Source organism: Manacus candei, unplaced genomic scaffold, assembly GCF_025592945.1.
Source record: "Manacus candei isolate 608988 ecotype Guabito, Panama unplaced genomic scaffold, ASM2559294v1 h1tg000061l, whole genome shotgun sequence".
NCBI lineage: Eukaryota > Metazoa > Chordata > Aves > Passeriformes > Pipridae > Manacus > Manacus candei.
The window spans coordinates 7,825,031-7,842,200 of record NW_026138109.1 but is presented as its reverse complement, the minus strand read 5'-3'; the positions used below and the strand labels follow the sequence as shown (position 1 = coordinate 7,842,200).

Below are 17,170 nucleotides of genomic sequence, written 5' to 3'. Positions count from 1 at the left end.
CTTCTCAGGAAAATAAAGTGGTTGAAAGGAAACTCTTGCCTCAGAACAAATGAGGTACCAGATGAAGAGAACACGAAGGAGACGCTTTTAAGTGTATAAGTCCCAACTTTGCTACTAGATAGATTTTCTATGGAAGTAAGGAGAGTTACTGCAGCCATACAGAGAACAAGGACTGATGTTTAAGCCATGAAAAAAACAAGAATAACCTGAGAATCTGTACTCAGGATATCAATCCACTCACTGCTGAAGGAAAAACAACAGTTCACTGTGTTTCCTTTGAATCAGTCATGTCCACAGAGAGGCTGGACTGTTACAGTAAGAAATCCAAGCCCACTTGCTCTCAAACTGCCCTGGATTTACTTGCCATGGGATGATTACCAAATAAAGGAAACCATCAGCCAAGCCAAGACACTATACAAATACATTTTATTTAGAGATACCCATAGTAAGATGCACAAATACTTTCTGTTCACCGATTTTCAGATCACGCAACTTCAAGAAGTGGAAAAAAAACAAACTGCAGTGAATTACAATTATCTATATAACAGGGCAGTAGTAAAAGATCCATTTGTCAGACTACAGCATGGTTAACGATACTCAGATGAGAATGTACAGACCTAGGTATTTAAAAAGTGCATGGGGCATTGCCACATACACTAACATGCTTTTTCAAAGAGCAACATCTTTCTGGCATGTGAACACAGTAACCCAGTTATGCAAGAGGGAAAATTAGGCTCATAATTTGATCTGGAAACTTATCTATTAACAGTTTTCCTCCAAACAGCAAATTAAGAATTATTTGTGACTGACACATGGAAAAAAAATCACTGTTATATTGTCCATGTAGTCAAGCAACACACAGATGACCTAAAATTATCAGTTCCAGTCTACACCTTCACAGCTTTTCCACAGTCCTCTTCAGAAGAGTCCGAAATACTTAACTGCATGTAACAACCTGGCAGAAGAGCTGTAATCTGAGATCCAAGCTCTTACACCCAGGACAAGTTCTTCCACAAGAGAAATCTCAGTCTTCAAATTTAACAGAAAGTCCACGTTCCACCTGCAAGCACATCAACTGGATCAGGTATTGCTTGGTTTACTTTTAAATTCCCATCTAAATGGAGGGAAAGGCAGGAAGCGGTGCTGGTCTGAGAGAATAGCTGCACTGCTCTGAAGTTGTATTAAAACACATGGAACCTGGACTCTTCTCTCCAGTGTCTCTCTCAAACCAAGGAAGTTTATCAGGTTACACTGCTCAACACAACACCTATTTTGCTTTCAAATAGGGATAGTGCTGAATAGTGCTTGGGAAAGGCCAGCAAGGACTGTTGTATGGAGGATTACACATAAGAGCAAGAAACACATTAAATCAGTCTTCAGTTAAATTTCTATCACTGCAAACAGAGAATGACAGAGACTGACTTTGCATTGTACTTAAGAGGCACATTTTGCATTGATGAAAAAAACAACCCAGTTTACATTGCAGCTTTCTCTGGATTAAAACACCACCTAATCTCCTGTTAAAGGAATTTTTGCAAAAGAAACAAAACCCAAATCAATTGCAGTTCTTATACTTAAAATTCTTAAACTGCTCCCTCACCTATTCTACCCAGAGATACCTTTCTACTTATGTGTATGCAGCTGCTTTTCCTTTTAAAACTTGTCTGAGAGACCCTTGTTTCTGTGCATTTTGGGAGTAGAAAAATAATTCTGATGCCTCACAGGTTGGCCCCTGTACTACGTTCAGGAGTTGAGGAAGTCAGAATGGTTTTGTACATTTGCAGTGAACTCAAGAATAAAAACAAGAAAAATAAAAGCCACCAAATTGCAATAACCAGCAGTACAGGAATCAACTCCTTCATGGACCACAAATGACCTTGAAGCAAACCCTTTCAGACTGAAAGGGGAATGGAAGTCCAAGAAGCTATCTAGGGCTGAGTAAAACAAATAGGGAGATTGTGAGCAAGGTCCCAGTTCAGTGAGCCTAAGCAAGTGTAGAAGTTTCAGACTGTAGCAGGGCTCTAACAGGTGCCCCCAGGCTTTGCAGAACTGGTACCTGAACTAGTGAACCATGAGAGGACAGGGAACTTGCTCAAGTCCCAAGCAGCAGGGTGTGGCAAGATGTGAGCGAGTCTGGGATGACAGGCCAAGACTGGAGACAGCATTTTGAACAACACTGACAGAGCCCACCAGAAGTTACTTATCCAGTCCTTTTCATAATAGCCCCACTATTACACTGTGAAAGATGCCCAGAGCAACCAGCTGAAGCCGTAAATCCCAGCCGGCCTGTTACAACCCTGCACTGTCGACAACCAGCCAGATGGAGGATGACGCAGACAAGGCCCTTCCACTCCATCATCCCAGCACAAAGCATATGGAGGTGGCTGGTGGCAGCTGTAAAGCACATTAGTCACAGTCAGTCATGAAAACAAAGAGACAAGTGCACTGGTAAACTTGAGTGTTGAGGGGAAGACTGAGTGACCACTGGGAGAACAGGTTCTTCCCCATGCCATCTTCACTCCTCACATCAAGAGGGATGAACATGAGTTTCAAAGCTCTGGGAGCAACTAATCTGCAGTGATCTAAGGTACGGAGCAAACCCTCAAGGCCTACCCTTCAAACAGTCCATTGCCAGCTCATCTCTTGAGTGCAGCCAGCCTTTGTCATTACTGCTGGCCAAAGTTCATTAGAATAACTTTGAGCACAGGGTTATTGTTTAGCTGATATCCCTACTCTTTTTTAATCCACCAACTATGCAAAAGACAAAAACCCAAAAATCCGTGGAGAAAGCCTTTAAATGGGATCAAGTCAGCAATTCACCCTCCTGGCTTTACCCTCACTGAAACCTTTAGTTCTCTGAGTAGCAGCCAAAGGTGCCAGTTCTCTGGCTAAACCACCACAGATCAGTCTGATAAACTCACTTGGGGGCCAATGCAGGGCACCTCCACTTCCTGATCCACCAAACTATATGGATGCAAGAGAATTTCAGCTTCTGCAGCCTGTGCAGCGGTGGAGTCTCCACTTGCAAGGCAGGCAGCCAGCTGCAAAAGTTTATGGTAAAAGCACACAGTGATCCTTCCACATTGGGTTATAGGTTTTCTTTTTATTATGGACTTGATAATTTTCAGAGTAGGCAGACAGCTTTGAACAGATTGTTACAGGTGAACTAGGAAAAAATGGGAGAAGAGGAAGATGCTTAAAATAGAAAACAAAGTTAAATCCATTTGTTCTACTCTGAAAAGTTACTGTCATAAAAACAATTTAAAGGAACTCTGAAGTTAGCAAGAGGTAAAAAGAGAACTCCAGAGTAAGTCTGCTCTGAGTTACAGAGAGAACAGATGCAGTCAGCACAGGAAATACACATACCTTGGAGCTCCATGACCCTGTATTAATGTTAATGCATCAATGACTAATCGTGCTGATTCTAAATAGAAAGGTATCCTCACATATCAAGAGTGCAGTACTGTAATTCAGTTAATTATGGATAGGCATGCCCATGGAAGGCCACAGTGAGGATGTGTTCCTGTTTCCATGCTTTTATGAGACATCATGTATCAACTGCACCATCTGCATAAGACATGGAAACTCGGCCCGAATTCCAGATGTTGGTTTGAGGCTTTTAACAAAGATACTCTTAGAAAAGTAAGCCAAAAGTGTAATGTCTTTCTAACAAAAAAAAAAAATATATCACTTTGCAGAGAGAAGAAACAATTTGCAAAGTAACAGAACACTAGGCCCGATGTGCAGACAGGTTGGTTGCACATGCTATCTGCAATTTCCCACTGTTCCATTTGCAAGCCGCGTCATAACTTCTAAGTTTCATCTTAGAGTTAAAAATGTGCACTGTAATATTTGAAGAGAGCTGTTACTACTGCACTTGACAGCTTCTGTGATAGTTTAGGATCCAGTGCCATTTCTGACACAGCTCAATACAGAAACAAGCTGAGAAAGGCTCTGTTAGATGGGTTGACTTGCAGGAGTTGTTAACAAACATCAGACCCTGGTTTCAGAACAAAAGCCAGCAAGTATCAGCAAGTCTTGATTTTTTTTTCCCCCCTCAAGGCTTTGGATTTTATTAAATATATTTGGGAAAAAAAACCCCAAACATTAAAAACAGTTCACTTTACAAAATCCAACCCTCAGGCAACAAGTTAAAACACCTTGTGTATTTTGTGCATCATATGCACCACAGGCAGTGAGGAAGATCCAGCACCAGTGTACACATGAACACACAAGCAAGCACTGACAGATGTCACTGGTAAGACTGATGTGAGACCAACCAGTGCATTGATTTGTGTCTACACATCCTAAGACAAATGGAACAAGTCACAAGTAACAGTACAAACCTGTTGCAATTTCAACACACACATCTTAGAAAAAGACAATGCATGTACCCAGCCCTAGGACAGGGAAAAGTTTGTGAGATAACTTCACAAAGATCAAGGTACCAGAAGAGGAAGGCACATTAACCTCTGGTTGGTCCGTTTAGGTACTATTTGGATGAGTTATAGTGATTTATATACCCTGAGACTGTGGGAGGCCTTGGAAATGAAGAGAGACCAGGTAGATGGGCAAATAAAAAGTACAAGTTTAATGAGATAAGAATTCAGCACCTGAATTTTCCCTTTTAGTAAGGGAATCTAGAAAAGCAGTTCCTAAGAAATCACTGTATTGACCCCTAGATTTTTGTTCTGAAGGCAAAAGAACCAACATCTAGGACTAGAGACATTGCACTGTGTTGCAAGGGTTTGTATACACCCTCTCAGTTTCAGTCCAACGACCGCAATTTGTATACAATCAAGTGTTGGTGGTTTTTTTTGGGAACACAAACAGTCAGGCAGCCCACATTTTCCCAACTCTGCCAACTCTGGCACCCTGTTTCAAATCTGTGTGCACTTTCTTAGAGTATACCGCTCCCAGCAGGATACCAGTGGGAAAGGCTGTTATGAAATGGGAAGATTCCTTTCTGCAAGAGCATTCTTTTAATTAGCCAAGTACCATATGGTTTTCCTAAAGAAACACAGCAATCACAAGCAAAAAGATACATCCTAATTTTATCACTGAAACAAGAATGACAGGGATATATATTTGATCTCTCTGAAGATGTTTCTGATTCACCCCTTTCAGGCATCCCCTCTTTTTTAAATTCCTGTGGAGTCCCAGGAGCCATATCAAAGTTTGCCTTTCACTGCTTCTGTGGTGCCCCTTGCCCATCCTCACCACACAAAGTGCTCACCTGGAGGGGCAAAGGAGAGCATGTGCAAGCAGAGATTCCTTCACACAAGATGAGGCTGTATTCTCCTTTCCACTCTACCTTGTTCCAGGTGCCTGTGCTTCAGAGACTTTCAAATAAGTTACTGAGGACACTGCAACAGTCAGAAAGGCATTTTAAGCTGAGGTCACACCACAGGCTCAGACTGTGGGATGGCCAGTGGGGCACACAGGGATTTTCACTTGGCTTTAAGGTAGAAAGTGCGTGCCTGGCACGGACAGGAGTCTCGGGCTCAGCACAGGCTGGTCAGAGGATCAGCTCCACCTGCATCCCACACAGCTCTGCAAGTGTTCCTTAAGAACAAGCTGTACCCCAGTCCAGTATTTCAGTCATAGCAGCAATTGGAAAAGAATTAAGAACATATCAGACACCTTGGAAAATTGGGTTTATGGAAAATAAGGGTATCAGACCACCACAAGCAGACCTCAGAGCTCCCACCTGGCTACTTTTCCAAGATGCAACTGACAGCCCACCTGTTCCTGGTTTCTTGCAAACAAAGCAAACAAGTGACCTCTGTGAAGGGGTCACCTTCAAGCCTGCTTTGTTTCACACCTGCACCAGCTGAGGGATAACACTTCACAAGGTCTGTAAGTGCCTCTCAACCAAGGGGCAGAAATTAAGACACCAAAGCACCACTCGACATAGGGGGATCATAACTTTTAATCTGTTAACTCTGCAGCTGCAAGCTATATACAAAGCAAGCGCTCTGGTGAAGGAAGAGGATGAAATTCTGGAGGAGAACGAAACCCAACTATCTTAATCCTTGAGATACAAAAAGCTGCCAAAGACCTGAAATGGAGGCAGCAAATATAAACCCTACAATGCAGTTCAGGAGCTCCCCTCATGAAGAGAGTCACAAGAGTCACCACAGTGTGATGCGGACCGACTACGTTCAGAAAGACCACTGGGCACTCTACCAATAACCTTAAAAATGGATCTATGAGAAAAGTTAACAACTGAGACTAGGAACAAACACCTACTAACTATTCTTTGGTAATTTACTCACCTTGAGCTAACACACCAGCAGCACTGTGATGAGGGAACCTAATAAACGAACTCACTTCTCTACTGCAATCCCAGAAAGTGCCAGAGGAGAGCACCAGCAGTTCTCCCTACCAGACTTGACTGTACAAGGGAGAAAGCTGGAGGAATTACAGGAATAAGGTGTTTGGTGAAGAGGGAGAGCACCACCCTCATTGCAGCTTCTGATTCCTCAGGAATGTCCCATCACATAACACCCAGCTATTACTGAGAAGTTGCTACCCAGTGCTCACAAGCCAGGTATTACCAAACCCATAATTTAGTCACTGGTTTGATTACCTGTTATTATGAATACTGAAAATACAATACCCAAAGATACCCAAATTAACATGGTAGTCTATTGAAAAAAGCTGAGCAGCAGCAGGTTTGAAGGCATGTCATGATTTAAGTTCTTTTCTTTCCTTCAAGTGAGATAAACCAGATTGTCTTCCCTCCAAGGAACAGATTGTTACTGTGTAATCCCGTCAGCCAAAGAAATACAAGGACAATTGCCCAGTTCCCGAGTCTGACCCAGCCTCCAACTTCTACCCAGTTTAAGCAAATTGAAGGTCTTGAGTACATTGCTTTTCTCTGCCTCAATTTCTAACACTGATTGGAACAAAATATGTGACCAACCACAAAATATTCTGAAACTCAACAACTGTATTGCTACAAGCATTTAAAACCACTGAAACAGGCTAGAAATTAAGTTTTCTCAGGCCCAATTTGCTTGTGTGCTTCCAGCACTACCTACTTTGTTTCCCTTTTTGGGGGGTATTCATACAGCAACAAAGATGGCTCCCTTCCCATGAGAAATTACCTTTGCAAGAAAGCACCCTGAAAGCAGAAGCATGTGAGACTAGAGGAATTTTACATCATTGTCCAGATCTGTCTGAGAATTGTCCAGGGCTTCCCATGTAGAAAAAAAAAAGGAGGAAGAGGGCACTCACAATACCAGACTTTAAGACCACATATCGAGGTACTTGTGGAGATCAGAGTCAGCAAGGACCGACAATTTCCAGTGGCGCCTCTTTAGTAACTTAGAGACTGCAGAAAAAGCAGCCTCCATGTTTGAAGCTCTGTCCATTCAAATACCCTTTTTTTTCCCCCTCATCATGACCTGGCATATGCTTCAATCAATATATCAACGTCAGGGCTACAATTTCCAGACCAAGAGTTGTCCTTTGGCACTGTAGACACAAAGTGCCTATCTATTATCTGCTGTTGTTTTCCAGAGGATGCTCAAGTAGACTCAACTGCCTAGCTTCTTCAGAAAAATAAAACAAAACAAACTTCAAACCAAGGTCGAATAAAAAAAGCAGAACATGTGCCCTGTGACAGAGTGATCTTACACAGTAGCTGCAGGAGTAATCCAAGAAATACAAATCCTGCCATACTTGACCAAGACTTGTTTTTCTTTGTATACTTCCACTTTTCTAAATCAAAAAATATCCAAAGCAGTAAGTTGCCGTCAAAGAACAACACAGGCACCATTATGACACCTTCAAAATGAAATGATGAACAACTCTAAATAAAATGTGCAACCCTAACTCTTCACTACCCCATGGTATAAAATTTGCCCTTTTCAGAGAAAAGCCTGGCTAGCTGTACACACAGCATCATGGACTGCTGCAGTTTAAGCAGCCCACAAGGGAAGTACAATTATAAAACACTGGAAGATGATGTGTTTGTGAAGCACCTGTGTCAGTGCTCAGTGCAAATTATACTTCTGGGACAGGTGCACATCTGGGACAGAGCTCTTCTCTTGCCAGGATTTCCACTCGGACAGGAGGGAACTGCATTCTTTGGAGGATTTCCATGCAGGTCTCCTTGCCAACTGGAAATTAAGCCTGAGGCTCACTGCTTGGAATTATTGAAGAAGACACTGAGTATGAAGACAAGAGGGACTGTAAAGGCAGGTACAGACTCGCTCTGGGCTGTCAGCAGGAACTGCAGTGGTAGCTGTGATCTCCACAGAGACAGGAGAGCAGAGCGTGTCCCAGCCTCGTCTTCTTCCTCAGCTTCAACCAACTCCTTCTTTGTCACCAAAGCAGTGAGGTCCAGGCACACTTTGCCCCACTAGTGTCAGGAGAAAGGCATTCATCCCAGCAGAAGAGAGAGGCATCAGTAACAAGCTGAGAGTTTGGTGCCTGCCAAAAGGAGGAGCACTTGGAGACCTGCATTTTAGCTGGGTATGGAGTAAGACCACCACCCTGGGATGCACATGCTTCATAGCTGGACCTGAAGGGCACTGCACCTGTTCTCCCCTCCCAGTCCCAGGTGAAGTTCACAGGAGCCTGGAAGCAGAAGGCAGCAGGGGATTGGGGGAAAGTCTGAGTCTCTCCTACAGCATATGTGGCACAACGTGAGCTGACACCGAGCTATCCTCCTATATGGAAAGCTTCTCACTTGCATTAGTTAAGTCCAAGATGCACTCTTTAATCTCGTAGAAAAAAAACCAGTTTATTTATTCCATTGGCTTATTAGAGGAGATGGCCAACCAGAACAGCAAAAATGGGAAAAATTTCCAGAACCCAGCATAAAAAAGGTCCTGGGTTTTAGGCAGTTTAGGAAAATCTCATGAGCTACCCCGACAGCATACTCAGAAACCATGGCTCATCTGGAAAACAGATAAGATTTAGTTCATTTTGAATAACCAGCCCCCATTTCCCCTCAGCACCTCTGCAGCCCTCAATGTAATGTCACCCTGCAACAGCCATGCTGCAGAACAGCCTTTGCAAACTCCACCTGTGCAAAAGTTGGTACCTGGGATGGGCAGTGAAGAAACAAAAGATCAATTTTTACTCCTGGCACTGCTGAAAACTACCATTCAAATACAAATGCACTTTTTAGAACTCCTGCACTTAGGACTTGATGGGCAATACCCTGGGGGAATCTGTGCCTGGGCTCCAGTGAGCAGAGCCTAAAATAACCATAATCCCTCTATGTAAAAACAGTGTCATTAGACTTGTACTTTTAAAAATAAGATCAACCCAGGCCAGGGCCAGGCTCTGCAGATAAAGTAGTAGCTTATCTCTTATAAATACTTTTAATATTTTTTAATTACAAGTAGTCCTCACTCCAGGTAATGTAACTGACACAAAGTACCTGCACACAAGCAGCCCCAAGACTTTCACAGAAAGCCCAGGAGCAACCACTCTATAAGAAAGGAATCCCACCTCACAGCAAAGTAGGGGAGGGGGCACATGGCCAAGACAGCCTAAATGGGGGGGAAAGAGTCATTTGGAGTAAATACAATAAAAAAGGATTTCAAAACCCCTTCATATAAAGGATCAAGGAGGTTAAAGCAAAAAACTGGTTCAAAAAGATGTACAAAAACTGTTGGAGACCAACAGAAAACTCTGCCAAAAAATAACTTGCGCTTAAATCAGGAATCAATGGCATCACACAATTTTGTTGTTAAAAAAGGAAAAGAAAAGTGGAAATCTGTGTAAAGATCAGCATTTATGAAGAGTTATCATTAGCTCCAGAGACCAGCGTAATTCCCATGAAGTCCTGATGGAAGGGGGCCTCCTGCCACAAAGAGTTTCGTTCCAGACGAGTCGTAGCAGTGGGTGTAAACAGCATTTGGGAAGTAATTTATATCAGAAAAATAATTCCTCCAGGTTTCATCATGGTTCTGTTAAAGGAAAGTTTAGATCATTATTGTTGCCAACCAAACCCAAAACCCTGTTTCACAAAAGCAGAAAGTATCTTCCACAGCTTAAAAAGAGTTGTTTCCTCTGAATGCTCCTGAAACTTCATACAGATCAACTAAAAGATATCAGCGTTGTTCTGAAGCTTTTTCTGTGGACATTTAGGTCAAACATTGGAAAGGGGAGGTGAAGGGTAGGGACATCACAGTGATATAAATGGTAATGGAGCTAAGTTAAACAAAGCCATTAACTAGTTTATGATAACATACAGGAAACTGAACACAAGTGCCTGCCATGGCATTACCTCAGGAAGCCACAGTTTCTAAAACTGCACACAATTAAATTAAATCTCTCTTGCTCTGAGTACCACATTAGAGTAGCATGGCTCTAAAGGAATACTATTTCTGTTTGAGGTTCTGAAAACTAGGAGTTAGATTACATTTGAAAATATAAAAATATACAATCTAGTTCACCTATGAATCAGTGCATAAGAACAGTAGTCAGTATGCCTCACACTTGAGCAGCTAACCTTTGGTACCCTTTCCTAAAGCTTTTGTAGAAAGCGATTCTGCAGCACTTCTTGCTTCTCATTGTTAGTTGACGGTACATGATCCCTCTTTGACTGGGGCACATTTCACACAACAGCTCCCATTACCACAAGAAGAACCAGCTCAAGCCCTACAGTATTCCTGTGTAAAGGGTTTCCTACAGTTACAACCTACTCACCAGCCAGCCTTTCCCAGTTGTCAACTTCAAAATTTCACCTCCTCCTAATTTTTGCTTCGGGCCATAGCAGGCATGGGGGGGCTTTTCATCCAGGAACCTCTGGGCTCTGATATCGTAGAACAACAGGGAACCTTGCCCTGTTCCCACGGTGATGATGTGCTCATAGAAGCTCACCGACCGGATACCTGTCAAGCAGAGAAGAGACAGACAGAGCAGTAAGGAAGAGGGATGCTTTGGCTCTGCAGGGCTGTTATTTCATGTCTAACACTACCTTCTAGTGTTCTCCACAACTGCTACAGAGCAGTGCAGACAGATCCCACTGATGCTGCTGAAACAGCAGCTTCGATGACACACACTAATGCCCTGCTCCTCTGAGGCCATCGGCTACACTGCGGGGGCACAGTAAGAAGCTTCATCTTCAACAGGGCCCAGCTCTGCCAGATAAGCCATTTAGGGTCAAGAGCACCTTTGTTCTGTATGTAGGAATCTGCAATTTGCAAATTCTCTATTTATTGTGCAAAAGGTTTGTTCTGTGCAAGCACTCTACTCCAAACAACTCTTCAGTGCAGATTAAACTCCACCAAATCTGTGATCCTCCTTCCTGCACAGCGTAATGCCAGGTTATAAACCCTAGGCCTTTTTAAGCCCTCTTTGAAGTACCACTGAATTACAGCCTAAACAAGCATACAAACAGGAGGGGAAAAGAGTGAGTTCTGCCAGCTACATCCACGTGCCAAATGCTGTTACTGTACCAAGTGGGGCTGAACTTCTAACGTCCTGGAATACACCAATACACGCATGGGACAGACAACACCTGGGAGCTGCAGATACAGTCAGGGAGCTCCCCTTTCCCCTCTGTAGAGAGTCCTAACTAGAAATGCATCCTCATCCTTCTGCCTCCCCAGCCTGATGTTATATCCACAGCCACCAGCATCAATGACACACACTTGGAACAGGTAAGGCCACACTGCCCTGCTCCAGATGTGAGGTGAAGTCTTGACTGCAGGTTTAATAGGTGGGAAACCACTTCACACCTGCTGAAGGAAATTTACCAGATTCATATAAGAATCTCCACTTTAACTCAGAATTACAAACGCACCTGAGCAAGCTGCAGACTTACTTCCCCCACCCCCAGTACATGGGCCTGGCTCTGGCAAACACACTTCAAGCCCTCTGCAATCAGCAAAAGCAGTCACTTATCTAAGAGGAGAAAGGCACAAGAGTGGACCTCCTCTTGTTTTTGGTCCAGAAGTGCTCTTGACAAGCAATTCAGAAGAATACTTACTTCACAAAAACAGGTGATGGAGTATGAAGGCAGATGGCATATGCTTTTCAATGGGATTTGTTAATAAAAAGCTATAAAATGAAGAATACCTGTGGATATTTCTCTAACCAAAAAAAATTAAGTGATGCACCCACACTACTAATAGGATACTTAGAACAGGCTTTCAAAAACAGCTCTTCAAATTGGCTCCTAAGGGGCTGAAGTACCCCAGATTAACCATTCCTATCAAACTAAAAGCACAATCTGTGCCTAGAACTGATCACAGTAAGCTATCCTACATTCCCAGCACTCTACCACCCGTGGACCTGGACAGCAAATTGAGTGCCACTCCTAAGTGGCAGATCCCAGAAGGAAATGCAGATGCAGTGGTGTGTCCTACACAGGGAGCAGACACAGAGTCTGTGCTGCATTAGCACTGCTGCCTGCAGGACACCAAGTCAAGGGCACACGACACTGCTCTGCCACGTGAGCAGAGAGCAGCTGCTTTTGTGGATCAAGACCTACAGTCCAGGGCCTGCACTTCCCTGTACAGCTCTAAGAAAAGCAACACTTATAAGATGCACTAAAAAGCATTCACTGCCTTCTCATGTAGAGCAGACAGGGTTCAACCAGGGGAAAACCAGCCCCAGTTCCAGTCTTGCTAAGCCACAACCTTTCTCTGACCTGCTTTTGTGTACAACACGAGTGAACTGAATGGACTTACCACATTCACCAGGTAACTTGGAAACTTGAAGCACATTCAGCTACTACTTCAAAGCACTTGAAGTCAGATTTTATTCCACAAATCAATAAGGAGCCTGCTTTCTAGAGGTGCTGCACCATTCCAAGCCCCAGGGAGATCAACAGAAAGTTGAAATGCTCAGTATCTTGGGAATTACTGTTATTTATGTGCCTCCATCACGAAGCCAAATAAAAAGATCCAGCTACTATGCAGCACAGAAAACAGCACTAAACAAAGGCTTTCACCAGATGTGAAATGGAGATGCCCTGCAGATACTCCCCACACACAGATTATCCCCCCAGCAGGGATGGTCACATACTCGAGGCAGAATCTTTCAGCCACCATTGGCAGCAAGTCAGGACAAGGCGTGTTGCTGGTAAGATGTTGAGGTGACCTTCCCTGACACAACAGATACTTCTCCCGTACATGAAAGAAGCAGACCCTGACATTGATCTAGACAAGATTGTTCTGTAACTACATAAATAAAGTTTTCCTAAATCCTTGCCTACATACATCCTCTTCTGGTAACTTGCCCGATGAAGAGATGGATGCCCAAAGCCAAGCTAAATAAGGACTGCAATTTATTAGTCTGGGGTTAATATGGCACAGTGCCTCCTCATGCCTGATAATAAAGGGTAAGGTAAGAAGTTTGTGGAACCATGGACCCTGCAAGCCCTCAGGCCTGGCCTGGTGAGAGGTTCAATTGCACATATTGCATTCATGTGAGAAAAGGAAACAGCAGTCAAATCACACTGAAAATCAGGAGTCTCACTCATGGTTTTAAAATTACAAAGCAAGCACAGACTCCCAGTATGATAACAGAGAGCAGACAACATGCCTTCTTTCCTAATTCCCAGAGAAAAATGCAAGAACAGTATAAAGAGTGGCAAAACGACCAGATTTGGTCCGAGAGGAATTAAAATAGAATAAGACACAGTAAAAAAATAAGCTGAAGTAAAATGCACACTTTTAGAAGTCCAGTAATATTCGAATGGGTTACAATTTAGTTGATCATAAAGGCACTGATATTGCCCTTCACTAGATTTCAGAGCTGCTGTCACATTTGGTGTTGGTTGCTCACGGAATGCTGTCATAAAAGCAAAACCTATATATACACTATTAATTATTTAGTCTATCACAGGAAAAACCCTTCCTGTTAATTAAGAGCTTGACTTACTGCAGTCTTAACAGCTACTTCTGCAAGAAAATCATTTGAAGCACCTTTTGACAGGTTTCTTACCACTGCCTCGTTCTTTGGAACAGACGGATTTAACATTGTGGGAAGGCTGCCTTGGGTCCAGGAAGGAGACGTGTGCCTGTGATCCTACTGCATACACTGACCACTCCTGACCATAAGCCAAACACACGTTCTCCCTGCAGTATGGCAACTTTGTGGAAAGTAACTGGAAAGAGAAAACATAAAAATCAATCCGTTACAAGAGTAGGATGTTAACAGAACAATTCTGTAAGCTATGTTCAAGGAAGCTGCAGTGAAAAAAAACCAAAATGCAGCTGAAAAATAAGTTGACTGCAAAAATATAACCTGACCCAAAGAAAACCTGAAAGCAATGGGGTGCCTTATCTGAACAAACAGAAAAGCACCTTTGATAGTGTGAGCTCTGCCTTCCAAAGGTGAAAATACCCATCCAGGGACACTGCTCCCAGCTCCTATTAAAAGGAGAAAAAAAAAAAAAAGAGTTAGTTTCTGTATTATAGATGTCCTTACAAACTCACTCTAAACTAGGCAAGTGGCACACTCTGGATTGAACTCATCCACAATCCTGTACAGGCTTTATCAGGATACATTTTCATTTTGCAGTGTTCTTCATAGAATACAATACAGTACAAAGATGGCAGGTAGAATAACAGTTAATAAAAGAGTAAATAAGAAATAATAACTTTTGAAACCATAAATGTTGTTAGGCAATTAAATAGTGAATTATTAGACAGTACAAGCTAGAGTTGACATGTCCCTTCACCAATGTGGGACCTGCTCCACATTGATTCTAACCCTGAAGCACTATAGGTACTATACTGAAAAAGCTACATGAAATGTCCATCCCAGAGTAGTAACTAACTAAAGTAGCTATTGTGAAAAATACAGCCTCCAGCAGCACTGTGCTTCTGAGAGCACACCACCTTTGCTTCAGATCTTCCTTGTTCTTTGAGGGCAGGAAAAACAAAAGTAATGGAGGACGAATTGCTACTCCCATTAGTAATAACGGGAGATCAGCATGGGGGAGGTTAGCATTTAGCATTGGCCAAATACCAACAAAATGACACCAAAGCAAGCACTGGTGCCTGCCCTGTGAGTCAGGCACCTCACCTGCTGAGCAATCCAGAAAGGATTCAAACACCAAAGCAGGAACTGCTAAGAGTAAGCTGGTCTTCGCAAAGGGGGAAGGAAAGTAGCAAGAGCATTCAAGAATTGAGGATTCAAGCTGCAAGAGATGTTTTGATGTTTTATTTGCTTCTTGCAAATACTCGTTGTCTCCCCTGCTTAGGATGCAAGTCTAAAATCAAACCCACAGGAAAATTGTGCCTTCTGAAAACATCTCTTTTTTTTTTTCTCCTGGATTCTCCCATTCACTTGGGCAGAAGCAAACACAGCAGGTGAAGACGAGAACGCAAAAGAATCAGAGAAAAAAACCATGAGCTTGCTTCTCCAGTATGTTCAGTTTAGATTATTTTGTTCTTTTTCTAACACATAGGGACAGTTTTGGGACTTCTCAACTGCCTTAGTCATCTTACTGACCTTGTTCTTATTGTTGAAGGCCAATGCTCGGACTTTGCAGTTATCAGGGTTGGTGTTCTCCTTGGGGATGTCCTTCAGAGCACTGTGTGTTATGTGGGCATAGACAGGAACTTGAGAGAGGTTATGCCTGGCATCACTTTTGGACAACACATCCTCTGTGACTTCCCAGAGACCCATTGAACCATCCCGGGAACCTGATCAAATAGTCCATAAATAAACAGTCCATTTCACATACATGTAACTCCCCTCTTTAAAAAGGAAGAAACAGTAGGGTCTGAAAAGGATACTATTAATTTAATCTAACTGAACACACTGTTGGTGCCCATGTATTAATTAACAAAAATGTGTTCTAAAGTTCATAATGTTTGAACTCATTATCAGCTGTTTGTCTACAGAGCTTCCAAGCAGCTGGATCACCTCACCTGTTTTCAAACTGATTAGGATGCATCAAAAACCACAACCCTGTACAAGAATCACCATTAGAGATTCGCACACAGAACAACTTGACTCAGAAGTGACTGAATAGCCTCTGGGTTCAGCCTGAGCCTGGCTTACCAAGGCTGAGATGACAGCCTGTTAAACCAATGCAAAAAAACCTCCAAAACTCAGTTGGATCTATGCCTATCGGGGTTCATTTGATTTCCATCAGTATGCTTATGGATAAGCACACTGTCATTTGTGAGCTGAACAGAAACAGCTATTTCAGAGCACAGTTTGTACCACTTTGAATGAAATCTATTTAAAAAATTATTTTGCTAAAATGGGCCACTTGTTTAAAGAATGTAACATAGGAACTGAGGTTAAACAAGCAAGAACTCATTTTACTTTTTTTTTACTGAATTTGATGACATTAATCCAAAATATGAATCGCTAACAGTAATAATATTGGATGAAGAAAGCTGAATGTCTTTGGTTTACAGGTCAACACAGTCTTCATCCAAGGCCTTATACCCATCACTTCTGGTGTTCAGGCAACTCACTTTCATCTAAGTCAGCTCTGACAGATTTGACAGGTACCTCAATTTCTTCTCTATATATATGTGAAAAATATATGCCTCCTTCTGTCAAACGGAATTCATGATTAAGATGCCAGAAAAGACTAAGTATTTACACCAGACTATTAAATTTACTGTCTCTGCTACATCACAGGGAAAAAGTTGCAAAGACAGTTAAGCAGAACACTTTGTTGCAATATGGGTTGTTTGGCACAGGAGAAGTGGCTTTGCTCCCTCATGGATGGATTCAGGCATTTGGCACTATCACCTACTACAGACAAATACAAAAGGAGCATCCTAATGCAGCAGGCAGCAGGTGACACAACATCTTGCCACTCCATTATATGCCATTGGTTTTAATGGCAGCTAATCTTGTTTGTTATGGAGGCTGAATACTCGGCAGTAGAATTTCTGAAGGTCTTGATGTACCTTAGGAAGAAGCTGTCCCTGTTAATAGCCCTGTCAGTTTCCCCTGGCAGGGGAAAAGACCCATGTATGTTGTTTGACTGGTTAGCCCTGAAGCCCAGCAGAGTATCATTTGCTTCCCTAAGCTCATGACATCCTGGGGATTACTCATCTCATCCAGAGCTTTTGCCATGGAAATCTTTTTGCCCAGCCAGCACAGCCGAGTGGACTGTTGTATTCTTCCTCAGCTTTGGCTGCTTAGTCAAGAGTTTGACTTACAGACTAGACTTAGGGACTACTGAAATAGACTGCTGAAGGTTTTAGAGTCCTGCCTT

The 17,170-nt window shown here is 42.7% G+C and overlaps 1 protein-coding gene across 3 annotated transcripts in view; it reads right to left on the bottom strand.

Annotated features, from left to right (window-relative positions):
• Window positions 1–409: 409 nt before the first annotated feature.
• Window positions 410–17,170, bottom strand: part of DCAF12 (DDB1 and CUL4 associated factor 12) — a 31,156-nt gene continuing 14,395 nt past the window's right edge. For all 3 annotated transcript variants that reach the window (XM_051804517.1, XM_051804519.1, XM_051804516.1), the window contains exons 5-9: window positions 15,436–15,629; window positions 14,283–14,348; window positions 13,921–14,083; window positions 10,675–10,859; window positions 410–9,932 (exon numbers count right to left, since the gene is read on the bottom strand). In XM_051804517.1, coding sequence (XP_051660477.1) covers window positions 9,774–9,932; window positions 10,675–10,859; window positions 13,921–14,083; window positions 14,283–14,348; window positions 15,436–15,629 — 767 coding nt within the window. In that variant the 3' untranslated portion in view covers window positions 410–9,773. The remainder of the gene's footprint in view (window positions 9,933–10,674; window positions 10,860–13,920; window positions 14,084–14,282; window positions 14,349–15,435; window positions 15,630–17,170) is intronic.